General features: G+C 42.4%; 2 protein-coding genes across 31 annotated transcripts in view; both read left to right on the plus strand.

The window, feature by feature from the left end:
* C15H9orf78 (chromosome 15 C9orf78 homolog) overlaps positions 1–26,825 on the plus strand; it is a 583,691-nt gene that overhangs the window by 450,161 nt on the left and 106,705 nt on the right. The window contains exon 1 of one of the 9 annotated variants that reach the window (XM_050760237.1): positions 20,968–20,973. The exons of the other annotated variants lie outside the window; for them this stretch is intronic. The gene's annotated coding sequence lies outside the window, so the exon portion shown is untranslated. Of the gene's footprint in view, positions 1–20,967; positions 20,974–26,825 lie in introns of those variants that run through there. 9 annotated transcript variants of the gene reach the window in all.
* Positions 1–26,825, plus strand: part of FNBP1 (formin binding protein 1) — a 164,688-nt gene that overhangs the window by 91,933 nt on the left and 45,930 nt on the right. For all 22 annotated transcript variants that reach the window (XR_007719605.1, XR_007719606.1, XM_050759941.1 and 19 more), the window contains exons 5-6: positions 241–303; positions 1,331–1,435. Coding sequence is in view for 20 of the 22 variants with exons in the window: in XM_050759941.1 (XP_050615898.1) it covers positions 241–303; positions 1,331–1,435 (168 nt within the window). In the remaining 2 variants the exon portion in view is untranslated. The remainder of the gene's footprint in view (positions 1–240; positions 304–1,330; positions 1,436–26,825) is intronic.

Below are 26,825 nucleotides of genomic sequence, written 5' to 3' on the forward strand. Positions count from 1 at the left end.
GTTGCCCAGGCTGTCTCGAACTCCTTCGCTCAAGTGATTCTCCTGCCTCAGCCTCCCAGAGTTCTGGGATTACAGATGTGAGCCACCGCACCCGGCTACCCCTTTAAACTCTTAAATTTATCTGGAGCATACATACTAGAGGTTCAATATTTAGATGTTGTTGAAGTGGATGAAAATGTTTCCTCCTGGGTTCGTAAGAGAAGCAGAGGGTACTAATCGCCGTGTATTTCCCCTTTGCAGAACTTTCACGATGGCCGGAAAGCACAGCAGCACATCGAGACTTGCTGGAAGCAGCTTGAATCCGTAAGTGAACAATGCACAGCAAAATAAATGGCTTTATAGATTTTTTTTTTTTCTTTTTTTGAGACGGAGCCTCCCTCTGTTGCCCAGGCTGGAGTGCAATGGCGCGATCTTGGCTCACTGCAACCTCCACTTCCCGGGTTCAAGTGATTCTCCTGCCTCAGCCTCCCGAGTAGCTGAGATTACAGGCACATGCCACCGCGCCCAGCTAATTTTTGTATTTTTGGTAGAGATGGGGTTTTGTCATGTTGGCCAGGGTGGTCTTGAACTCCTGCCCTGAAGTGATTCGCCCACCTCGGCCTCCCAAAGTTCTAGGATTACAGGCGTGAGCCACTGTGCCCAGCCTAAGAAATGTCTTTATAGATTTTCCAATTTCAATTTAATTTAAGCTTGAATCAATGAGTAAGTAAAAAACATGCACACACAGACACTAACAAAACACCTTTATAGATTTTTCTCGTTTGTTTCTAGGACCACTATCTAAAGTTGAGCCAAAAGGGCTCAAGTTGAGTATTTTTCTAAAAGTCACGTGGAAATAATAAAGATTAGACAGTTTTGATAGAAACAAATGCAGATTTTAAAATAACTTCTGGAAATTATGACATATAAAAAAATAAATTCAGAGAAGTTCTTGGGCCAGACATGTTGGCTCACGCCTATAATCCCAGCAATTTGGGAGGCGGAGGCGGGAGGATTGCTTGAGCTCAGAAGTTCAAGACCAGCATGGGCGACATGACAAAACCTAGTCTCTACAAAAAATGCAAAAGTTAGCCGGGCATGGTGGTGCATGCCTGTAGTCACAGCAGCTAGTGAGGCTGAGGTGGGAAGATCAACTGAGCCAGGAAGGTCAAGGCTGCGGTGAGCCGAGATGGTGCCACTGCACTGCAGCCTGGGTGACAAAGTGAGACCCTCACTCAAGAAAACAAAAAGAAGAAGAAGAAAAAGAACAATGCTCTTTGGGAGCTGTAGATAAAATTACGTCTTCTCGTAGGACTCTTGTGGTTTCATAATTATTTTCCTCTGATTTTAGAGTAAAAGGCGATTTGAACGCGATTGCAAAGAGGCGGACAGGGCGCAGCAGTACTTTGAGAAAATGGATGCTGACATCAATGTCACAAAAGCGGATGTTGAAAAGGTGAGATGAAAGCTCAAGTGTGGGCCAGGCACGGTGGCTCTCGCCTGTAATCCCAGCACTTTGGTTTTTTTTTTTTTTTTTTTGAGACGGAGTCTCGCTGTGTCTCCCAGGCTGGAGTGCAGTGGCGTGATCTCGGCTCACTGCAAGCTCCGCCTCCCGGGTTTCGCCATTCTCCCGCCTCAGCCTCCCAAGTAGCTGAGACTACAGGCGCCCGCCACCACGCCCGGCTAGTTTTTTGTATTTTTAGTAGAGACGGGGTTTCACCATGTTAGCCAGGATAGTCTCGATCTCCTGACCTTGTGATCCACCCGCCTCGGCCTCCCAAAGTGCTGGGATTACAGGCTTGAGCCACCGCGCCCGGCCAATCCCAGCACTTTGGGAGGCTGAGGTGAGCAGATCATCTGAGGCCAGGAGTTCGAGACCAGCCTGGCCAAGATGGTGAAACCCCATCTCTACTAAAAACACAAAAATTAGCCGAGTGCGGTGGCAGGCACCTATAATCACAGCTACTAGGGAGGCTGAGGCAGGAGAATCGCTTGAGCCTGGGAGGCGTTGGCTGCAGTGAGCCAAGATCACGCCACTGCACTCCAGCATGGGTAATAAGAGCGAAACTATCTCCAAAAAAAAAAAAGAAAAAGGAAAGTTCAAGTGTGTCTTTCATTTCCCCTGTGAGTGTTCATCACTGACTGCCCATCCCCAGGTTCCCATTTCTGATGTAGCCACAGAAGGCACTACACGGGGAATCATTTTCGTTTTGTGTCAACCTTTGTGGGGACCAGAAGCTCAAGTGTGGGGAATCTTCGGTGTTAGGATTTGAGGCGTTTATCTGTTGAGTCACCAGGGCGATAAAGTGGAGACTTAGACCATGAGCAGTCTGGGAACAACGTTCCAGAAGGTTGTGGCTGTTAATGGCTTTTCAAAGAGAAAGTCGATTTCTTGAGAGCCGGAGGAGACAGGACAGGGCCATCTGGAAGAGCTTGGCTGCTTATAATGGTTTCTTTAGAGCGAGAGTCTCACTGCTTGTCTGACTTCTAATTGATTCCTCCTGGTTGATAACAGTGAGGTTGTCGTTGAAGGCTTGCATATTTCAGTCCTCTCAAAAGCTTTTCTCTAAATGGACTTGTATTGCCAATTAGAAATATTATAAAACGTATACTGTTTCTCACTGTGGCTCAATATGTGTTTTTTCCCTAGAAGCTGAATTTTATTTTTATAAAAGTCATCAATACAGTGTAAACAAAATTAGGCTTTTACATAACAGGGATTCATTCGTGATGCCCATGGCTGTTCGGGCATTCATAGCCTCATGCTGTATGTGGGTGAAAGCACTAAGTTTTCATAGATTTGTTGTTGAGCTTTTGACAGATCAGTTAGAGATGAGTTTAGTTGGGAAATGGTGTGAATTATTATTTGCCCAATTCTGCCAAATTCCTTGCTTAAAGACTAGGTATACATTAGTATTAGTATGTCTTTCTCTAAAATTATTGAATATATTAAAATACATATTCTTGCCAGGTGCTGTGACACACACCCCTAGACTCAGCTACTCAGGAGGCTGAAGCAAGAGGATTGCTTGAGCCCAAGAGTTCAAGTCCAGACTGGGCAACGTAACGAGACCCATCTCAGGGGCAGGGAAGAGTTCTCAATATCTGTATTTGATCTCAAAGTGGAGATACTTACTTTACCAAAAGACATTAATTTGCTGCTAAAGTTAAATATTTAAAATGTTATTCAATTAAAATAAGTTAGATTAGCCCAAAGTTTAAAAAGATATTTTATGTTGAGTGAGGTAAATCAGTGTATCTTTCACATATATATATATATATGTACGTGTGTGTGTGCTAAAAGAAGTATATATGTATATATTTAAGAGATAGTGAGATACGGTCTCTATTTTTATTTTATTTTTTATGTTTATTTATTTTTATTTTTAATTTTATTATTTTTTTGAGATGGAGTCTCACTCTGTCGCCCAGGCTGGAGTGCAGTGGTGTGATCTTAGCGCACAACAACCTCTACCTTCAGGGCTCAAGTGATCCTCCTGCCTCAGCCTCCTGAGTAGCTGGGACTACAGGAGCCCACCACACCCTGCTAATGACCCTGTCTCTAAATTAATAATTTTTTTTTTTTGTGGGGTGTGTTGGCTCATGCCTGTAATCCCAGCACTTTGGGAGGCCAAGGTGAGCAGATTGTTTGAGTCCAGGAGTTCAAGTCCAGCCTGGGCAACATGGTGAGACCCTGCCTCTACAAAAAATACAGAAAAATTAGTGGGGCATGGTGGCCCATGTCTGTGGTCCCCAGCTACTCCAGAGGCCAAGGTGGGAGGATCGCTTGGTCCTGGGAGGCAGAGTTTGCAGTAAACCACAGTCCTGCTGCTGCACTCCAGCCTGGATGACAGAGCCAGACCCTGTCTCAAAAAAAAGCACTCGGCCTCTAAACTGTCATTTCGTTTGTGTTCTGTTTTTTTCTGTAGAGATGGTCATAGCAGCAGCAAGTAATGATACTTGCATTTCTTTTCCAATCTTCATGCCTTTTGTTTATTTTTTCTTATCTTAATTCTGCTGGTTATGCCCTCTGTTCTGCTGAGTCATCATTGTGGACTTCCTCAGCTTATTTCTGATTGCAAAGAGAGGGCTTCAAAAGGTTCCCCATTAAGAATGATTCTTTTTTTTTTTTTTGAGATGAAGTTTTACTCTTGTTGCCCAGGCTGGAGTGCAATAGCACAATCTCAGCTCACTGCAACCTCCACCTCCTGGGTTCAAGCGATTCTCCTGCTTCAGCCTCCCAAGTTGCTGGGATTACAGACATCACCACACCCAGCTAATTTTTTGTGTTGTTGGTAGAAATGGGGTCTCACCATGTTGTCCAGGCTGGTCTCAAACTCCTGACCTCAGGTGATCCACCTGCCTCGGCCCCCCGAAGTGCTGGGATTATAGGCGTGAGCCACTGCGCCCAGCCAAGAATGATTTTAATATGCTCTTTATTGGTTAAACAATTTTCCTTTTCCTGTGTTGCCAAGAGCTTTTTTTTAAGCTTGACTTATTATTGAATATCATTAAATATTTGTTCTGCTTCCTTTAATTCATTAACGTAGTCAATTACATTAATCAATTTTTTTTACATTGAGCCAAATTAGTGTTCCTGGGACAAATTCAACTAGATTATGATGTATTATGTTTTTATGCGTAGCTGAATTTGTTAATATTTTATTTAAGATTTTTCATTGAAATGGTCTGTATTCGTTGAAATTGTTCTATAATTTTCCTTTCTTGTCTGTTCTACTTTGCATTACTTATGAGTTTTGGAGTGTTTACTCTTGTTTCTGAAATAATATATGTAAAATTAAATTTGCTATCCCTTAAATGTTTGATGATACTGCTTTGCGTAAATCAGTTAAAATTCCATATTTTATTGTCTACTTCTGGGTTAATCCTAGTGGGTTATCTTTTTGTAGCAATATATCTGTTTCATCATAAATTTTCAAATTTATTGGCAAAAAGTTGCCCATAATATGTTCTCACCTTAATTTTTGCTGCATATGTTATATCTCCCCTATTTACTCCTAATACTTTTTTTATATTTTTTCTTTTTTTCTGGACATGTTTTAAATAAATTATTTATGCTTATTTTATTATATTACTATTTTTTGTATATAGAGATGGAATCTCACTATGTTGCCCAGGCTGGCCTAAGCCTCAGCCTCCTAAAGTATTAGGATTGTGGGCATGAACCACTGTGCCCAGCCTTAAAATCATTGTTACTAGTATCAGATTTCATCTTTGTGGAGCCTCCCTTTTCTATTTTTATTTTCTATTTTATTTAACTTCTTCCCCCACCACCCCCATTCCCCTCCTTCTCCTTCTATCATTACCTTTGGATTTATTCCATTACCCTTTTAAAAAGTTCTTTCTTTAGATGCTTACTTCAGTCTTTCTTCTTTTCCAGTATAAACATTAAGATTATAGACTTCCCACTTAAGTACTGTTTTCTCTGTTTCCCACATATTTTGGTATGTGGTATTATTAATGATGTCTATTTCCAGATATTTGTCCTTTCTTTTACAGTTTAATCTTTCACCTATGATTAATTTAGAGGCATGGTTTTAAATTTCTAAACACATGGCATATTTCAACTTTTGTTAGAGATTTTTATTTATTCATTTATTTTATTTATTTATTTATTTATTTTTTTTTTTCAGAGACGTAGTCTCATTCTGTCATCCAGGCTGGAGTGCAATGGCACTATCTCGGTTCCCTGCAACCTCTGCCTCCCTGGTTCAAGCGATTCTCCTGCCCCAGCCTCCCTAGTCCTGGGATGACAGATGTGCGCCACCACATCCGGATAATTTTTTGTGTGTATTTTTAGGAGAGACAGGGTCTTACCATGTTGGCCATGCTGGTCTCAAACTCCTTACCTCAAGTGATCTGCCCGACTCAGCCTCCCAAAGTGCTGGGATTATAGGCGTGAGCCACCATGCCTGGCAAGATTTCTAACTAAATTGCATTATGGTTCTGGGAAATCTGTATGAGTTTGAGTCTTCTCTATTTGTTGAGATTGGTTTTACAGCCTAGTACACAGTCAGTTTTTATAAATATTCTTTAAATAATTGAAAATAATGTGTATTCTCTAGTTTTTTGTTTGTTTGTTTTTTGTTTGTTTTTGTTTTTGAGACAGAGTCTCGCTCTGTCGCCCAGGCTGGAGTGCAGTGGCACGATGTCAGCTCACTGCAAACTCTGCCTCCCGGATTCACGCCATTCTCCTGCCTCAGCCTCCCGAGTAGCTGGGATTGCAGGCGCCTGCCACCACCCCCGGCTATTTTTTTTTTATTTTTAGTAGAGACGGGGTTTCACTGTGTTAGCCAGGATGGTCTCGATCTCATGACCTTGTGATCCACCCGCCTTGGCCTCCCAAAGTGCTGGGATTACAGGCGTGAGCCACCGCGCCCGGCATTCTCTAGTATTTTTATTAGGCCAAACTTACTGTTTTATCCAAATATTCCTATCATTAAGGATTTTGTTTTTCAACTTGTTCTAACACTTTCTGAGAAAAATATGTAACATCCTTGTGTCTTAATTTCCTTGTCTATAAAATAGGGACACTGAGGAACAGGATAGATACGAATATTAACTGAGTTAATATGTAAAAGATGCACAAAACCATTTATGGGATGTTGCCAGTGATAATGGTGGAGGATTATTGATTTTCTGTCTATTTTACTGTTTTATTATGGAATTATTCTATTAAACAAATGAAGTTTAGAATTGTTTTTTGGTTTTTTATTTTATTTTTTTTTTTGAGACGGATTCTTGCTCTGCCCCCCAGGCTGGAGTGCAGTGGCCGGATCTCAGCTCACTGCAAGCTCCGCCTCCCGGGTTTACGCCATTCTTCTGCCTCAGCCTGCCGAGTAGCTGGGACTACAGGCGCCCGCCACCACGCCCGGCTAGTTTTTTGTATTTTTTTTAGTAGAGACGGAATTTCACCGTGTTAGACAGGATGGTCTCGATCTCCTGACTTCGTGATCCGCCCGTCTCGGCCTCCCAAAGTGCTGGGATTACAGGCTTGAGCCACCGCGCCCGGCCGAAGTTTAGAATTGTAATATGTTCAGGTGATTTCGTTTTTCATCAATAAAAAGTGACCCTCTTTCCCAGTCAAGCTTAATCCCCTAAGTCTATTTTACCTGATGTAAACCAGATACCTTTAAGTTAACATTGCCTGGCAGATCTTTCCCATACTTTGACTTTATACTTTTCTTTGTCCTCATATTTAGATGTGTCTTTTGCAAATGGCATATGGCTGGTTTCTGGGGTTTTTGTTTGTTTGTTTTTTTCTTTTTTTTGAGTCTCACTCTGTTACCCAGGCTGGAGTGCAGTGGCATCATCTCCACTCACTGCAACCTCCACCTCCTGGGTTCAAGCGATTCCCCTGCCTCAGCCTCCCAAGTAGCTGGGATTAAGGTGCCCGCCACCACACCTGGCTAATTTTCATATTTTTAGTAGAGATGAGGTTTCACCATGTTGGCTAGGCTGGTCTCGAACCCCTGACCTCAGATGATCCCCCCGCCCCACCCCAGCCTCCCAAAGTGCTGCGATTACAGGCATGAGCCACCGTGCCTGGCCTGTTTTTTGTTTTGTTTTTGGTTTTTGTTTTGAAATAGAGTCTCTCTCTGTTGCCCAGGCTGGAGTGCAGTGGTTCAATCTCAACTCACTGCCACCTCCGCCTCCTGGGTTCAAGCCATTCTCGTGCCTCAGTCTCCTGAGCAGCTGAGATTACAGGTATGAGCCACCACACTCGGCTAATTTTTGAGTTTTTAGCAGAGATGGGGTTTCACCATGTTGGCCAGGCTGGTCTCGAACTCTTGACCTCAGGTGATCCACCCACCTCGGCCTCCCAAAGTGCTGGGATTACAGGTGTGAGCCACCACGCCCAGCCTTAGTCTGTTTCTCATTCTTTTCAAGATATTGTTCAAGTTCACTGTTACAAGAAAGCTCGCTGTGATTGCTTCCAAACATGAATATGTTGTGTAAAACTGCAGATAGACCAGCAAGACTTCTGGGTTATACTGAGATAATTACTCCATGTAAGAAGTCATATAAAGCTGGGCGCAGTGGCTCATGCCTATAATCCCAGCCCTTTGGGAGGCCAAGGCGGGAGGATCGCTTGAGCCCAGGAGTTTGAGACAAGCCTGGGCAACATGGTGAGACCTCATCTCTACAAAACCTTTTTAAAAAATTAGCCTAGTATGTAGTCTGGAGGGTGAAATGTGAGGATCACTTGAGCTTGGGAAGCAGAGGTTGCAGTGAGCCAAGATTGCACCACTGCACTCCAGCCTGGGTGACATAGCAAGATCCTGTCTCAAATAAATAAATAAATAAATAAATAAAATTTATATAAGAAGGTACAAGTCAGCTGGGCATGATGGTTCATGCCTATCATCCAAGCACTTTGGGAGGCTGAGGCAGGAGGAGTGCTGCAGGCTAGGAGTTCAAGACCAGTCTGGACAACAAAGAAAGACCCGGTCTCTACAAAATAATCAAAAAAATTAGACCAGGCATGGTGGCTCATGCATGTAATCCCAGCACTATGGCAGGCTGAGGCAGGCGGATCACCTGAGGTCAGGGGTTTGAGACCAGCCTGGCCAACATGGTGAAACCTCATCTCTACAGAAAATACAAAAATTAGCCAGGCATGGTAGCATGTGCCTGTAATCCCAGCTACTCAAGAATCTCTTGAACCCAGGAGGTGGAGGTTGCAGTGAGCCAAGATCGCACCACTGCACTCTAGCCTGGACGACAGAGAGAGACTCCATTTCAGAAAAAAAAAAAAATTAAAGATGAGCTGAGCATGGTGGTTTGCACCTGTAATCCCAGCTACTTAGGAGGCTGAGGTGGGAGGATCGCTTGAGCTCTGGATGTTGAGGCTGCAGTGAGCAGTGATCGCACCACTTCTCTCCAGCCTGGGTGACAGAGCAAGACTCTGTCTCAAAAAAAAGGAAAATGGTGGAGGTCGTAGCAGAGAAACCTGTGAGGTTCAGAGCAGACTGTGTGTAATTATGAATGTATGTTTCGTGGATCTTTATCTATGGTGATGGGGGCCTAGACTTAAAGTGGGTTCTCCCGAAGCGGGCATTACCTGGATTCATTACCAAGCTACATTAATGTCAGTTTTCAGCTTAGGGTTTGGAGTCCACACATGTTGTGAATTCTGGCTCTTTGTGATTCAGAAACTTCCAGGACGACTTTTTTCTTTGTTTTTCTCCCTGAGGCCAGATCCAAGACAGTTTTAACTTTTAAAAAGTACACTTGCTGAATCCAAAGGTGATTTTAGGACTTTTAACTTGTGCTGCCAGATTAAATTGCTATCCTCAACTGTTTGAATATTTCCAAAGATTTAGTACTTTTTCTTACACTGGGAGCATCATTTTGCTATTTTTATGAAAGTGCCACTTACCTCCTCTCCAAGGATATGGTGAATTACCCAATTTTGGCATCACAAATGTTGAAGCTGAGGGAGCAACTGTGTCTAAACATTGAAATTCTTAAGTTATTTTGCTGTGGATTTGACTTGAAACACTGTAATTTCCCAAAACACCCAGTACTTTGACTATTCTATCAGTTTTTTACTTTGTTGCCTATGAAGGCTTATGTCAGTGTCAAGCTAACTGGAGGCAGTTTCAGTTCTTATCATTATTTAATGTCATCTCCCATTATGATTTCTGACAGTCTCTGAATCTAACATAAATGTTTCTTCCCCAGTTCCCGCAAATGATTAAATTATCTAATTGTATTCAAAGCAGCCCATCATCCTTTTTTCTAGCAGCCAGCCACACAGCACTGGGAACGGTAAGCCTGTGCTTACAAAGGCCTTGTTTGTACCAGTGAACTTTGTCTTGTGCTTGATACAGTTGATATGAACTATAAGCATACGTACGTTTTTTAAACTACCTAGGATCCTGGGTATAAGCCTGATTTTCTTTTCTTTTTGAAAGTTAATGCCCAGATATGGATTGAAACCACATTTTCATTAGCACTGTGTTCACTGTTGTTGTTGTTGTTTTTAACTTTTTATAGTGATCGAGGTTTTGCTATGTTGCCCAGGCTGGCCTCAGATCCTTGGGCTCAAGCTATCCTCGCACCTCTGCTTCCCTAAGTCTGGGGTTGCAGGTGTGAGCCAATGTGCCTGGTCAGCACTGTGTTCAAATCACCTCCATTAGTCCACGTCCACTCTCAGACTTCGGTACGCTTTTGCATTGTGTTAGATGCCAGCGTGTGGCCAGATGTTTAGTAGTTCCCTTATGAGAGGGTATGTGTCATCCTTAAAACACCCAGTTTAAAAGTAAATTTATGTTATAAAGTAGATATAAGAAAAAACTAGCAGTTTTTATCTCTGGGCAAGAGCGCAGATTTGGATGCCATGAGGATGCCATGTTCCTTAGAGAAAAAATGAAGAGAGGAAATCAGCTTAATTGAACGATGTTTGTTGGCAGGGAAAACTCAAGGAACCACGCAGTCTCTTTTTCTTCTTTGACATTTTGCAGCCATCATAGAGTTTTGAACTTGAAGGCTTTGAACGAGCTCCAGTGATTTGGAATTAGTTAATCTGGGTTTGTGAAAGAAGCAGTGTATGTTGGGATAGGTCATCCTGCAGCTCATGACCCCCTGTGTTTCAGCTGAAGGTGAAACAGACTCCCCTGCCACCCTTTCAACGAGGGGGACGAGACAGCCTTACTCTCTGTTTTGGGATATCGAGAGGGAAACTGCAAAGGAACATGGGAAAATTATACCGTGTGCGTCTTACTATTGTAAAAAAAAAATTAATTAATTAATTACACACCAAGATAAAGTATTCTTTGCCATCCTTCTCAGAGGCAATTACTCTTAACCCCTTGAGGTATATCCTTCTGAACCCTTTTAAAACAGCTGTTTTGGGCCAGGCACAGTGACTCATGACTGTAATCCCAGCACTTTGAGAGGCTGAAGCGGGCGGATCACCTGAGGTCAGGAGTTCAAGACCAGCTGGCCAAATGGTGAAACCCCGTCTCTACTAAAAATACAAAATTTAGCTGGGCATGGTGGCACGTGCCTGTAATCCCAGCTATTCGGGAGGCTAAGGCAAGAGAATCGCTTAAACCCAGGAAGTGGAGGTTGCAGTGAGCTGAGATCATGCCATTGCACTCTAGCCTGGGGGACAAGAGCAAAACTCTGTCTCGAAAAAAGAAAATACCAAAAATACAAAAAATTAGCTGAGTGTGGTGGCTCATACCTGTAATCCCAGTTACTCAGGAGGCAGAGATAGAAGAGTCGCTGGAACCTGGGACAAGGAGGTTGCCATGAGCCGAGATCTCGCCACTGCACTCCAGCCTGGGGGACAGAGCAAAAGTCCATCTCAAAAAAAAAAAAAAAAAAAGTTAAAAAAAAAAAATCCAAATAGGTGTTTTTTATTAGCAATAGCACGGACAGATAAATTAAATAAAATAGGTATTCTGTTCGTCTGTTTGTTTGTTTGTTTGTTGAGACAGGGTCTCTCACTTTGTTGCTCAGGCTGGAGTGCAGCAGTGTGATCACAAGTTATTGCATCCTCAACCTCGTGGATTCAAGTGATCCTCCTGCCTCAGCCTCCAAGTAGCTGGGACCACAGGGGCATGCTACCACGCACAGCTAATTTTTTTCTTTTTTCTTTGGTAGAGATGGGGTCTCCCTATGTGTTCCCAGGCTGGTCTTGAACTCCTAGCCTCAAGTGATCCTCCTGCCGCAGCTTCACAAAGTGCTGAGATTATAGGTTTGAGCCACCACACCTGTCCCCGCTTTTTTTTTTTTTTTTTTTTTTTTTTTTTAATTTAAGGGAATTCTGGTAGAATTCTGACTTCATGGTCTTATTCTCATCTTTTAAAAAATGTAGCTCAGCCAGGCTCAGTGGCTCACTCCTGTAATCCCAGCACTTTGGGAGGCTGAGGTGGGCAGATTACCTGAGGTTGGGAGTTGGAGACCAGCCGGACCAAATAGAGAAACCCCATCTCTATTAAAAATACAAAATTAGCCGGATGTGGTGGCGCATGCCTGTAATGTCAGCTTCTCGGGAGGCTGAGGCGGAAGAATGGCTTGAACCGGGGCGGCGGAGGTTGCAGTGAGCCAAGATCGCGCCATTTTACTCCAGCCAGGGCAACAAGAGCAAAACTCCACCTCAGGAAAAAAAAAAAAAAAAAAAAAAAAAGTAACTCGGTGGAATTCCTAAGTCGTGAAGTATTCACATGTATCCATTCATTCCCTTGCCCGTTGTTCACTGACTATCTGCTGACAAGGTATGCGGATATAGAGACCAGCACTTAATCACACAATCCTTGACTGAGGAACTTGCCTTTTGTTTTTTCTTTTGTTTTTTTTTTTTTTTTTTTTTTTTTTTTTTGAGATGAAGTTTTACTCTTGTTGCCCAGGCTGGAGTGCAGTGGTGCGATCTCTGCTCACTGCAACCTCTGCCTCCTGGGTTCAAGCATTTCTCCTGCCTCAGCCTCCCAAACAGCTAAGATTACAGGTGCCCGCCACCCCACCCGGCTAATTTTTGTATTTTAGTAGAGACGGGATTTCACCATGTTGGTCAGGCTGGTCTCGATCTCCTGACCTTAGGTGATCCACTCACCTTGGCCTCCCAAAGTGCTGGGATTACAGGCGTGAGCCACTGTGCCCAGCCTGTTTTCTTTCTAATGTTTGGTTTACTGTATTGTGAATTTTCCCACTTGCCCACCCAAACAACTCTTGAATGGCATTCTGGTGACAAAAGACTTTAAAATCACGGTTTGTCTGTCACTCTGCTTTGAAATAACACCATGCAATACAAACTTGGATAAGAGGCTACACCTAATCTTTGTGTTCCAATAGTGCAGCAATGGGTTTAGTGTGGTATTGGGATGAAAAAGGAAAAGGTTATCAAAATGAGTGGAATGTGAACTAATATTTCTGAACAGAGAGAACAGTGTTTTCTAAATGCATGCATTAAACTGAGTTCATCCATGTCAGGCAATGAATAATTCCCTTTCTCTAATTCTCCCTTGCCTTGTGACTGTTGGCTCTTACATAATTTCTAAATGCAAAATAGGATATTGTCTAACAGAACCTGCAGTTAGTGGTTAAAAACAGCCGCAGAAATTGTTTGTTAAGTTCAAGTTATGTTTTTTAAACGCCACTAACAATTTCTTCCTTTTCTTATCGGTCTAGTTTCATTTAACTTGTATGGTTCTTTTTCTGCTAGAGTCTCAATTTATGAGCTGATGTTTTCCACCAAAAGTTAATGGTGCCTCTGCATTCAAATTCATTGCAATTAATTCTGAGTACTGGATGGCCAGAAGAGCTCTCTATACAGTGCAAGAGGTTTCCTTATTTCTGACTAATTAGGAGATTTTATTATATAACCCGATTTGAGGAAATGTTTTAAAAATTAAATTAAAATCCTGGCCAGGAGCACTGAACAGTGTATCAGTTTCTTGGGGCGTTTGCATTCCATTTTTTGTATACAGACTTCTCAAAGTATTTGGCTTTGAATGTGATTAACTTTTTAATTCTACATATAGATGTTCCTGTTGTGAAGCAGAATAGGAAATCCTGAGTCATTTATGAATTAAAGTAGAATTTTGTGGCGTATATAATAAAAAAAAAAATTTCATTTCATTCTTTTTTTCTTTTTTTCTTTTTTTTAAATAGAGTCTCACTCTGTTGCTCAGGCTGGAGTGCAGTGGCGCAATCTCGGCTCACTGCAACTTCCACTTCCTGGGTTCAAGTGACTCTCGTGCCTCAGCCTCCTGAGTAGCTGGGACTACAGGCGTACGCCACCACGACTGGCTAATTTTTTATCATTTTAGTAGAGATGGGCTTTCACCACATTGCCCAGAGTGGTCTCGAACTTCTGGGCTGAAGTGACCTGTCTGCCTTGGCCTCCCCAAGTGCTGGGATTACAGGTGTGAGCCACCGTGACCGGCCACATGTAATTTTGAATGTGTCATATATTCTATAATAGAATATTTTAAAGAGAAAAATAAAATTGTAGAAAGGAATCTGTGTCAATTTTAAGCAAGAATGAAGGAGTTTACTTTAAATGATGATCAGTTTGATAATTATCTCAAGAAAACAGACAAAATGTAGTAGTTTAGGTTTTCTTCAGTTGGAATCAGTGTTGCCAGCTCTGTGAAGCCGACAGGATGGAGTTGGCTCTATTCTAAGTGAAGCCAGTTGCGTAGCAGAGTGTTAAATTTTTTACCATTTGGGGAAACAGTCTCTAGCACGATGACCACTTCGTTATTGTACGTATAAGGAATTACACTATTGAATATTTTGGTTACCATTGCTGTAGTACTGGGTTGACATCTTTATTGAACATGTTAATATCTTCAGTGCCTTCCCCACGTTTCTGTTTCTTCTAAAATGTCTGACTCTAGTCATCTGAAGGAATTGTTCACTGTAACAATTTAGAAAACCTTTTTTTTTTTTTTTAAAGAGGAAGTGGTTAGTATAAATACAGGAAATAAATTTTGCAACTGCAGCTTAATCTTTTCAGGCTTAAAAAAGTTTCAAATGCTTTTTATTGCAAACAAGAGAAAAGTTTACAGAATTTTATTATAAGTATCACCAAAAATGGATATGGTTGCTGTAACTGTCCTTTTATAAGTGGATCAATGTTCAAATCAAAGATTCTAGGAAAGACACGTTTGTTATTCTCTTGTTTATGTCTGTGGAGTTTATATTTACTCCTAAAAGCATAATTATTAACAAGCCTGTAAGTTAATGTGCAAAATAGCAATAGAGCAGTGTCATTCTCATACCCTAGATCTGAAGCTAGAAATGAAGAAACGAATTCCCTGAATATATATATATTTATGTATGTATATGTGTGTGTGTGTTTAGCTTCAACACTTGGCACTTAGTATGTGGCCTGAACTATTCTAAAGGCTTTTGTATGGTAAGTCATTTAATAAGGTATTTTAATTTTTAATGATAGTAAGTGGCCTAGCCCATGGCTAAGAGCTTGTTCCTGATTTTTGTATTACGTGGAAGTAGGTTCAAATCTTGTTTCTATCACTTAAGAATGGCATGACATGTGGCAACTTACTTCATCTCGGGTTCATATTCTGTAAGTAAGGATGTGGTTATGCACCTCAAGGGCTAGGTGTGAGGTTTCAGTGGGTATGATGTATGTGTAGTGGCCTATTTTTGAACTGCAATTAATTGGCTGACACAGTTATTACTGTCTCTATTTTGCCTGTGTCCTTCTTCTTGCATTACTTCTGCCTCCTTCCTCCTCATTTCTTACCCTTTAATCTCCTTTTTTTTTTTTTTTTTTAAGATGGAGTTTTGCTCTGTTGCCAGGCTGGAGTGCAGGGGCACGATCTCAGCTCACTGCAACCTCCGCCTCCCGGGTTCAAGCAATTCTCCTGCCTCTCAGCCTCCCAAGTAGCTGGGACTACAGACACACACCACCACGCCTAGCTAATTTTTGTATTTTTAGTAGAGATGGGGTTTCTCCACGTTGGCCTGGATGGTCTTGATCTCTTGACCTCGTGATCCTCCTGCCTCGGCCTCCCAAAGTGCTGGGATTACAGGCATGAGCCACCGCGCCCAGCCATATTTTTAACATTCTAGGCATTCTGGGCGTCTAGACATTCAGCAAGAATATTTATTGGACAAAGAGTGCTAAACACCAGTAGGACTATAATCGATACCTTTCATGAGGTCCCCAGTTAGCAGACTGGAGAGAGATGGATGAGAGAAGCATGAGGTGGAGAGAGAAGGAAAACTTGAGTCAGTTGGGGAATAAGGTAGAGTATGATATGTAGCATGCCAAATTGTGTGAAGATCATCAGAATGATAGCAGTTTAAAAGCAATTAGGCCGGGTGCAGTGGCTCACGCCTTTAATCCCAGCACTTTAGGATGCCAAGGTGGGCAGATTATTTGAGGTCAGGAGTTCAAGACCAGCCTGGCCAACATGGCGAAACCCCATCTCTACTAAAAGTACAAAAATTAGCTGGGCATGGTGGCGCGCACCTGTAATCCCAGCTACTTGGTAGGCTGAGGCAGGAGAATCGCTTGAAGCTGGAAGGCAGAGGTTGTAGTGAGCCGAGATCTCGCCACTGCCCTCCAGCCTGGGCAACGAGAGCAAAAGTAAAAAAAAAAAAAAAAAAAAAAAGCAATTAATGATTGCTCTACCTACTTGCCAGTGAGATAAAGGAAAAAAATTTTTTAAATGATCAATGAGGTCCATCATATATGAAATCACCTGGTCCTTTGCTCAGCAAAACACTAGCAGCTCAACAGTTGCTCCTGCATTCTGCATCTGAAAAAGCTCTGTGCACACAGTAGGTTGTTGGGACAGGCCTGAAAGCAGAATTGGGACTCGAATCTGAAGGACAGGTGGAAACGGAAAAGAGAGAGCGCCGCTGAAGTGGAGACAACTTCATCCGGGACACTGAGGGAGCATGTTGCCAGTGTTGGCCTGCCTGCCAGTACAGGGGACCCTGTGGGACCTAACTGGAGAAGTAAGATGAGAACAGTTTGCGAAAGCTATTTAAAGCTAAATGGGCCGGATGCAGTGGCTCATGCCTATAATCCTAGCATTTTGGGAGTCCAAGGCAGGAGGATTACTTGACCCCAGGATTTCGAGACCAGCCTGGGCAATATAGTAAGACCCCCCCGCCAGGCCCCAATCTCAAAAAAAAAAAAAGAAAAAAAAAAGCCAAATAGCAGGATGAATGTGACCCCGATAAAATGCTATTGAACCTACCCCTCAAAAAACCTACGCTGGAAAGTGTTTTATATTTTCCAAAGGGCCTTTAGTACTCTCCATGTTTCCTATATCCCTTTATAGATAAATAGGGTGAACCTATAAAATGTGAAATTACCATTAGCCTAAAGTGGCCCTGCTGGATATGGTACAGCCAAGACTGAAGCATGTTTCTATGCCTCAGGTTCAGTGTTCTTGCCAGTTTACCATTCAGCTTTACTACTGGATTGTATTAAATAAGCTCCTTACTCTTAGCCACCACTTTTTCCTACAGAACTAGGCAGATAATAGACGTGTGAAACTGGTGGGTTGAGGTAAGATGACAAATAGCTATTAGCACAGGACCTCAGTAGCAGGACCCAATAAGGAGAGGAGGGGGCTGTACTGGCCTAGGAAGCCCAAGTCACATGTAAAGGAGGCGGCCGTTATTCACCATCCATTTACAGAGCTGTTAGCCGTGTGATAATGCAGACCAAGTGTTGTCACGTCTTCCGTGTCACTCCTTTTGGAGTTAAATATCCTTCTTCCTGGAAGATAGGTTGTTTTAATTTTTTTCCATGAGAGTTTGTGACTCGTAAATTTTCTTTATTTGTTTGAAATGTCTTTATTTTGTCCTCACTGTAATGTGATAGTTTAGCTAGATATAGAATTCTAGGTTGACAATTATTTTCTCTAAACATTTTGTTTGTTTGTTTGGTTTGGTTTTTGGTTTTTGTTTTTGTTTTGGTTTTGGTTTTTTTTGAGACAGAGTGTCACTCTGTCTCCCAGGCTGGAGGGCAGTGGTGCAATCTTAGCTCACTACAACCTCTGCCTCTCAGGTTCAAGTGATTCTCCTGCCTCAGCCTCCCAAGTAGCTGGAATTACAGGTGCCCGCCACCACGCCCAGCTAATTTTTGTATTTTTAGTAGAGATGGGGTTTTGCCATGTCGGCCAGGGGGGTCTTGAACTCCTGACCTTATGTGATCCACCTGCCTCTGCCTCCCAAAGTGTTGGGATTACAAGCATGAGCCACTGCGCCCAGCCTAAACTTTTAAAAAATATCATTCAGGCCAGATGTGATGGCTTATGCCTGTAATTCCAACACTTTGGGAGGCCAAGGTGAAAGGATCATTTGAGCCCAGGCGTTCGAGACCAGGCTGGGCAACGTAGGAAGACCTTGTCTCTACAAAAAATGAAAAGTCACCTGGGCAGCCTGGCATATGCCTGTCATCCCATTTACTCAGGAGGCTGAGGCAGGATCATTGCTTGAGCCTGGGAAGTTGAGGCTGCAGTGGGCTGTGATTGTACCACTACACTCTATCCTGGTTGACAGAGTGAGACTCTGTCTCAGTAAAAAAGACAATGTCATTTCATTGTCTATTGTCAATTGTTCTTCTTGGGAATTTGACATTCTATTTAATAACATTTCTTTTTTTCTTTTTTTTCTTTTTTTTTTTGAGACGGAGTCTCGCTCTGCCTCCCAGGCTGGAGTGCAGTGGCCGGATCTCATCTCACTGCAAGCTCCGCCTCCCGGGTTCACGCCATTCTCCTGCCTCAGCCTCCCGAGTAGCTGGGACTACAGGCGCCCGCCACCTCGCCCGGCTAGTTTTTTTGTATTTTTTAGTAGAGACGGGGTTTCACCGTGTCAGCCAGGATGGTCTCGATCTCCTGACCTCGTGATCCACCCGTCTCAGCCTCCCAAAGTGCTGGGATTACAGGCTTGAGCCACCGCGCCCGGCCTCATTTCTTTTTTTAATTTAAGACGGAGTCTAGCTCTGTTGCCCAGGCTGCAATGCAATGACACAATCTCAGCTCACTGCAGCCTCCACTTCCCATGTTCAAGCAATTCTCCTGCCTCAGCCTCGCAAGTAGCTGGGATTATAGGCGTGGGTGACCAAACACGGCTAATTTTTGTATTTTTAGTAGAAGCAGAGTTTCACCATGTTTGCCAGACTGGTCTTGAACTCCTGACCTCAGGTGATCCACCCACCTCAGCCTCCCAAAGTGTGGGGATTATAGGAGTGAGCCACCACGCCCGGCCTTGACATTCTATTTAATAGCATTTTTTTGATAGATATTTTACTTTCTCCCGTAGTTGTGAAGACCTTGTATTTCCCTTTGGTATTCCATGGCATCAATATGACGTTTCAAAGCACAGAATTTTTATTTTTAATTTATTCTGTTTGGGGTTCCTAGAGGATTTGTTACTTTCATAAATATATGAAAACTCAGCGCAGTGGCTCACGCCTGTAATCCCAGCACTTTGGGAGGCCAAGGTGGGCAGATCACAAGGTCAAGAGATTGACACCATCATGTCCAACATGGTGAAACCCCATCTCTACTAAAAATACAAAAATTAGCTGAGTGTGGTGGTGTGCGCCTGTAGTCCCAGCTACTCGGGAGGCTGAGGCAGCAGAATTGCTTGAACCCGGGAGGTGGAGGTTGCAGTGAGCCGAGATCATGCCACTGCAGTCCAGCCTGGGTGACAGACCGAGATTCCATCTCAAAAAAAAAAAAAAAAAAAAAAAAAAAAAATATATATATATATATATATATATATATATATATATATATATATGAAAACTCTCCAACATTAACTCTTCCTATATTATGTTGTTATTAATATTGTTGGTTTTGGGATTCATATTAGATATGTGTGAAATTTCTCATTCTGTTCCCCATGCCTCATAACTTCTTTTTCTTAGATTTCATGTCCTATATATTACATATGGTGTAACTTTGTCAGCTACTTCATGAAGTCTCTTCAAATTATTCTGCTATTTAACTCATCTACTGAATTTTAAAATTTCAATGACTGTGTTTTTTATTTCTAGAAGTTCCATTTTATTCTTTTGAAGATATATCTGATCTATATTTATAGCATCTTACTATTTTCTTGTGATTCCTGTTGCATCTTTTACTTCCTTAATCCTTCAAAATGTTATTTTGTTGTCATTGTTGTTGTCGTTTCTGAGAGAGGGTCTTATTCTGTCACCTAAGCCCAGGCTGAAGTACAGTGTGACAATCATAGCTCACTATAGCCTCGAACTCCCAGGCTCAAGTGATCCTCCCACCTCAACCTCTGGAGGAGCTAGGACTACAGCTATACACCACTATGCCCTGCTTATTTTTAAATTTTTTGTAGAAATGGGGTCTCACTATGTTACCTAGGCTGGTCTCAAACTCCTGGCCTCAAGTGATCCTCCCACGTCAGCCTCCTATAGTGCTGGGATTACAGGTGTCAGCCGCTGTGCCTGGCCTATTGTTCTTACATTTTCTTTCACATTGTTCTTTTAGCTCAGGTTCTTATGGTAATCATTTTTCTTACAATCGCATCAGCTCTCACGGTGGTTTATTTCCTTGTGCATTTATATTATTATTACCTTTCTTGCGTGAGCCTGACTTTGACAGAGATTGTTTTTTCTCTGGGAATCTTATAAAAACAGGATTGTAGAAGTCCCCCCCAGTGAGGTTTTATGGTGTTTCTGCCAGACAACCTGAAACTAATTTTTATGTTAATTTCTTGGCTTGGGGAATCTCGCACCATCTGTACCAGTACAGGCTGAAGCTTTTGTGTTTTGGAAGACACTCTTCCCCTACTCCACAGCTTAAGACCTACATAAGCTTCCTGGTCTTCTGTGGTCACGAGAAGTTTCTCTAGTTATTTCCCCCATCTAAAAGAAAGAAGACAAAACTAACACTGAGGTTAATGTAGGAAGGGTTTGTAGTCTTACATATTTACTTCATTGACAGTATATTCCTGAATAATGTGATAACATGTGCAAGATTTTTTTTTTTTTTTTTTTTTTTGAGATGGAGGCTTGCTCTTGTTGCCCAGGCTGGAGTGCAGTGGCACAGTCTCAGCTCACTACAGCCTCTGCCTCCTGGGTCCAAGCGATTCTCCTGCCTCAGCCTCCCGAGTAGCTGGGATTACAGGCGCATGCCACCATGCCCAGCTGATTTTTGTATTTTTAGTAGAGACCAGGTTTCATCGTATTGGTCAGGCTGGTCTCGAACTCCTGACCTCAGGTGATCCACCCGCCTTGGCCTCCCAAAGTGCTGGGATTATAGGTGTGAGCCACCGCGCCCAGCTACTTGGGAGACTGAGACAGGAGAATCGCTTGAACCTGGGAGGTGGAGGTTGCAGTGAGCCGAGATCATGCCACTGCACTCCAGCCTGGGCGATAAGAGCAATACTCTGTCTCAAAAGTAAGAATAATCAATTTCAAACCTACTGTAATGAAAAACTCAAGTCTCTTGCCAATGACCATGCGTTAGAAACCAGGAGGGAAGGGGGGGGGCCAAGTCTTGGAAACCATCATTTACATCTTAGCAGGATCTCCAAGCTCGTGCTGAATTTCTACCAGCCTTCCTTGGAGGCTTGTCAACATCGTGATGAGAAATATCAGCATTAGCCTCTTCTCCTTTAGCAGAAATTGTCACTCACCTTGAGTAAATAGATATTTCAAATAAGGCAACCAGAGCATAGGGAAACAGAAGACCTTTTCTTAAAACTGTTTAGCAAGTGCATGGGCCATGTGGGATTGAGATACTGGTCTCACTGGCAATCTTTCCCGGTTCTCTCATTCTATTTCAGTGGCCCTCCGCCTACAATAGTGGAGCTAGAAAGTTGTAAGACTGTTTTCAAAAAAAAAAAAAAAAAGTCAGGAAATTGCTGGAATAGTTCAAGCATATTTCTTTGGTTAACTTATTTTGAAGTTTTTCTCTGTTTTGTATTCTAGCTGCCCTTATAATTTATCAAAGACAGACTCATTGTTTTGGCAAGCTCCTGGTCTGGAAGTCTCCAACAAAAACTCACAGCACTCTATCTGAATAGGAATTTTTAAACGCATTCTTAGTCTTGAAATTGAAAATGTATTCTAGATACAACAGTTTGCTGGGAAATTTAAACAATGCCGTTTATCATACAACAACTTTGTTCCGGACAAAGAGCTTTTTCATCTCTTCGTTATTGTCCCTTCTACTCCATTAGCTTTTCAGAGCTTTTTTTTTTTTTTTTTAAATTAATTAATTAATTATTATTATTATTTTTTTTTTTTGAGACAGAGTCTTACTCTGTTGCTCAGGCTGGAGTGCAGTGGCCGCAATCTCGGCTCAGTGCAACCTCTGCCTCCCAGGTTCAAGTGATTCTCCTGCCTCAGCCTCCTAGGAGCAGGGACTACAGGCATGCACCACCACACTCAGCTAATTTTTGTATTTTTTAGTAGAGATGGGGTTTCACCATATTGGCCAGGCTAGTCTGAAACTCCTGGCCTCAAGTGACATGCCCACCTCAGCCTCACAAAATGCTGAGATTACAGGCATGAGCCACTGCGGCCAGCCTTTTTTTTTTTTTTTTTTTAATTTGGTTCACTTCTAGGTTATATAAAGCATATTTCTTTGGTTAACTTATTTTGAAGTTTTTCTCTGTTTTGTGTTTTAGCTGCCCTTATAAATTTGTCAAAGGCAAACTCTGATAAACTTAAAAAAAAATTTTTTTTTTGAGATGGAGTCTCACTCTGTCACCAGGCTGGAGTGCAGTGGCGTGATATCTCAGCTCACTGCAACCTCCGCCTCCTGGATTCAAGCGATTCTCATGCCTCAGCCTCCCGAGTAGCTGGGATTACAAGCATGTGCCACCACACCCAGCTAATTTTTGTATTTTTAGTAGAGACGGTGTTTCACCATGTTGGCCAGGCTGGTCTTGAACTCCTAGCCTCATGATCCGCCCGCCTCAGCCTCCCAAAGTGCTGGGATTACAGGCGTGAACCACTGAGCCCAGCCAACTTTAAAAATTCTTGAAAGTTATATATACATTTATTTCATCTTATTAAATATTACTTTACATTGTTAAAACAGGATATACATAGCTCATCAAGAGTGTGACATAATATTTACCCAATGATTTGTTTGTTTCAAATTATTTTAAATTATTGACTATTATAAACAGCACTGTTGGGTATCTTTTGTTATTGTATCATTAGGATAAATTTTCAGAAGCAGAATTTTTGGGTCAAAGACTAGAGTAAAATTCATTTTATTTCCTTTTTTTTTTTCCCCCCCCCTTGAGACAGAGTCTTACTCTGTCCCCCAGGCTGGAGTGCAGTGGCATGATCTTGGCTCACTGCAGCCTCTGCCTCCCGGGTTCAAGCGATTCTCCTGCCTCAGCCTCCCAAGTAGCTGGGACTACAGGCACGTGCCACCATGCCTGGCTAATTTTTGTATTTTTTACTAGAGACAGGGTTTCACAATGTTGGCCAGGCTGGTCTCGAACTCTTGACCTCAGGTGATCCACCCTGCCTCAGCTTCCCAAAGTGTTGGGATTACAGGCATGAGCCACCGCACCTGGCCATTAGTTTTATTTTTAACCATTGACAAATCCTCGAGAAATATGGAAGGATTTTCAGGGATTTCCAACAGGTTGCTATGTTTTCTGTTCTCAGAAATACCTAGAAATAGAAAATAATATCCAGTGGCCTCTACCTCATTTGTGTGCTGTGAAAATACCAGTGCTTATTCTCATTTACCTGGCCACGTCTGAAAGTCACAATCCTCTAGTGGTTATCAGGAGCTGGAATGTGCAGAAACTTTTATTTCTTAAACCATACAATTCTATAAGTTTGAATTATCTACAGCAAACTTTTTTTTTTTTTAAGCAGAAGGAAAAAGAACAAAAGGTGGCCAGATAACCCAGGTTGTGAAAGTGGCAAGTTTAATTTTGTCCACAAAATGAGGTCCGTGGCTCAGGTAGTTTGGGGAGGAGGGAATTGGGATCGATGCTGTGCTGGATTCTTGCTGTGTCTCTAGCCTCTGGGTGGCCGCCAGGCCCATCTGCCAGTCAGGAGGAGCTGCTGCGGGTTGCTACTCACTGAATAATGATTACAGACATCCTGTCTGTGGGCAAAATAGTACATTCTTAAAGGAAAGGGAATAAAATCTAGATTGAGCCCCCTTTTCCATCCAGCCTAACATATAATTGGTTTCTTTTTGTGATAATGATGACATTAAATACTAAACATGCAGCTGTTCCAAAAAACGTTGTTTGGGCTGCCAGTGATACTGTAAAATATTCCACATGGCTCTCCCCAAACTTTTGGTGACAAAAATGGGCATTTAGAATTTGTTATATCCTTTAAACAAAGGAAAAGTGGCTTTCCAAAAGCTCTGGACACTGCTGCTTTAAGTATTAGGTGGCTGCAAAAGTAACTGTGGTTTTTACCCTTCCATTCAGATGACAAAAACTACAATCACTTTTGCACCAACCTGTAAGTTTATCATTTAAGGAACAGCAATGTATAAAACCGAGAGATCTGGGGCCGTGTTAAAAACTTAGTAAGTCTCATTATTCATTCGATCAATGTATAAATAGAACCAGTCTATATTTGCTCATCTGGTTAAAAGGTCAAAAGCCATAGGCAGCCTTGAAAAATGATGCAAGAGGACTAGGTGCGGTGGCTCACGCCTGTAATCCCAGCACTTTGGGAGACCAAGGCAGGCGGATCACAAGGTCAGGAGATCGAGACCATCCTGGCTAACAAGGTGAAACCCCATCTCTACTAAGAATACAAAAAACTAGCTGGGCGTGGTGGCAGGCGCCTGTAGTCCCAGATACTCGGAGGCTGAGGCAGGAAAATCACTTGAACCTGGGAGGCAGAGGTTGCAGTGAACTGAGATCGCGCCACTGCACTCCAGCCTGGGCGACCGAGTGAGACTGTCTCACTAGAAAAGAAAAGAAAAGAAAAAAGGTGATGTGAGAGTATAACTTGGAAAGATGCAAGGTTATACCTTGGTTATACCATGTGCCTCATGTGAAACGAGCAAGTTTCTTAGTACACTTGTATTCTCTGCTTATGACAATTGAGACACTGCCAAAAGTGTTACTCTCCTTAATATTTTGAAATATTAAGGAAGAAGTATTGAATTAAACAGGCCTGGCGTAATGCCTCATGCCTGTAATCCCAGCACTTGGGGAGGCTCAGGTGGGAGGGTCGCCTGAGCCCAGGAGTTTGAGGCTGCAGTGAACTGTGATGGTGCCACTGCACTCCAGTCTGGGTAACAGAGGGGGACCCTGTCTTAAAAATAAAAAATTGAGCTAAACAGGAAATAGCCACACATTTAGGCCATGCTAATAATCTAAATTTAGCTAACTGAATGGATGATGGTATTTTTGTCTTTTTTTTTTTTTTTTTTTTTTTTGAGACGGAGTCTTGCTCTGTCACCCAGGCTGGAGTGCAGTGGCGGGATCTCAGCTCGCTGCAAGCTCCGCCTCCCGGGTTCACGCCATTCTCCTGCCTCAGCCTCCCGAGTAGCTGGGACTACAGGTGCTTGCCACCTCGCCCGGCTAGTTTTTTTGTATTTTTTAGTAGAGACGGGGTTTCACTGTGTTAGCCAGGATGGTCTCGATCGCCTGACCTCGTGATCCGCCCGTCTCAGCCTCCCAAAGTGCTGGGATTACAGGCTTGAGCCACCGCGCCCGGCCACGGTATTTTTGTCTTTAAACCCATTAGAATTTCAAAATATTGGGCTACAGTTCAGTTTCTAAAATACTATTTTCTTTATTTAGAAACTGTGACTCTGACCTTTTAGGCAGTATGGCGTAGTTCCATAATGATGTTGAGAATGGACTATGTTAAGAATTACCAAGAAGTGGGCCGGATATGGTGGCTCACATCTGTAATCCCAGCACTTTGGGAGGCTGAGGCAGGCAGATCACTTGAGGTCAGGAGTTCGAGACCAGCCTGGACAACATGGTGAAACCCGTCTCTACTAAAAGTACAAAAACTAGCCGGGCGAGGTGGCAGGTGCCTGTAGTCCCAGCTACTCAGGAGGCTGAGCCAGGAGAATCGCTTGAACCCGGGAGGCGGAGCTTGCAGTGAGCCGAGATCGCGCCACTGCACTCCAGCCTGGGTGACAGAGTGAGACTCTGTCTAATAAAAAGGATTACCAAGAAGTGAAATCATGTATAAGCCATACATCCTTAGGCCTATTTGGATTTATCTGAGGGAGATTCCCAAGGGTTTGTCAAAAAATTCTCAAGTTTAAATTCTGTCTTCCTGTTGGACAACAAAAGTGGTATAGATCTGATTCTAAGACATCTGTGACCCAGCCTAGGCAGCGGGGGTTATTCTGGACTTTTTAGAATAGTATCTCGAAATTCTGTGGCACTGACTCATTGGAAGTAAAACAAGCCAACGCTCTGTACATCTTTCTGCCCTGTAGTAATGTTGCTCTAAGAGGCAGTGTCTTTTTTCTCAGAATGGGAAATTTAATTGAATTGAAAGAATAGCTTATGGTCTGGTTTAGAATGGAAATACTATCTCTTTGAGGTAATAGTTGCTATTTTTAGACTGACTTTTAAAAATAGATGAGAAGTCATGATGTTTATTTGCTCCACTTAGTCTTAGCTATTAGGAGATAGTCTCCAAAATACCGTTAACAGTTATCCCAAATAAGTGCTCGAAAATACTTTACAAGATATTTTAAAGGGATTTGTCTCATAATGAGTAATTGATTCAACACTAGTTTTAGAGAAAAGCTCTTAAATTGCATTGTCAAATAAACAATTTACTAAACAGAAATAGATTTTCCATAGTGAAATCTGGTTAGAACAATGGTGCATTCCTAGGCCAGAGTTTCAGAAGTGGATATTAATTCAAAGCAGCTGGATGCAGGGACTGAGAAAAAGACAGCCCTGTGTTTTTGCTGTGGCTTTGGAGAATCTGATGTATCACAGTATTTTGCTGTTTTTGAAGGTTTCCCTATCCTTGTAGCCAGTGAGAGTGAGCAAGATTGTAGAAATAGATAGTCCTTCGCAATCATATGTCCAAGCTTTTGCATGGAAGAAAAACTCCCGGAGAGACAGTGCTCCTTTAACATAAAAGGCAGACCCTCTAAAACATATTTCTTTGATTTATTTTCTTCTACACAGCTTACTTTCTAGGCTGAACTGTAGACACATCGGTCCTTATTCAGCGTCTTCCACAGTTCATGTCTAGGACCCTTGTTATGTTTTCAGGATTACTGCATAGAAACAGGGCAAAGGGCATCATGAATCTATTAGGAGGTAATATGCTTACAGAAGGAATTATGCAGCTAAAGCTAAAATATGATTAGGGATTCTGTGAGCTACAGGAAGAGGATCACAGCCACCTC

The sequence above is a fragment of the Macaca thibetana genome, chromosome 15 (genome assembly GCF_024542745.1).
Source record: "Macaca thibetana thibetana isolate TM-01 chromosome 15, ASM2454274v1, whole genome shotgun sequence".
Taxonomy (NCBI): Eukaryota; Metazoa; Chordata; class Mammalia; order Primates; family Cercopithecidae; genus Macaca; species Macaca thibetana.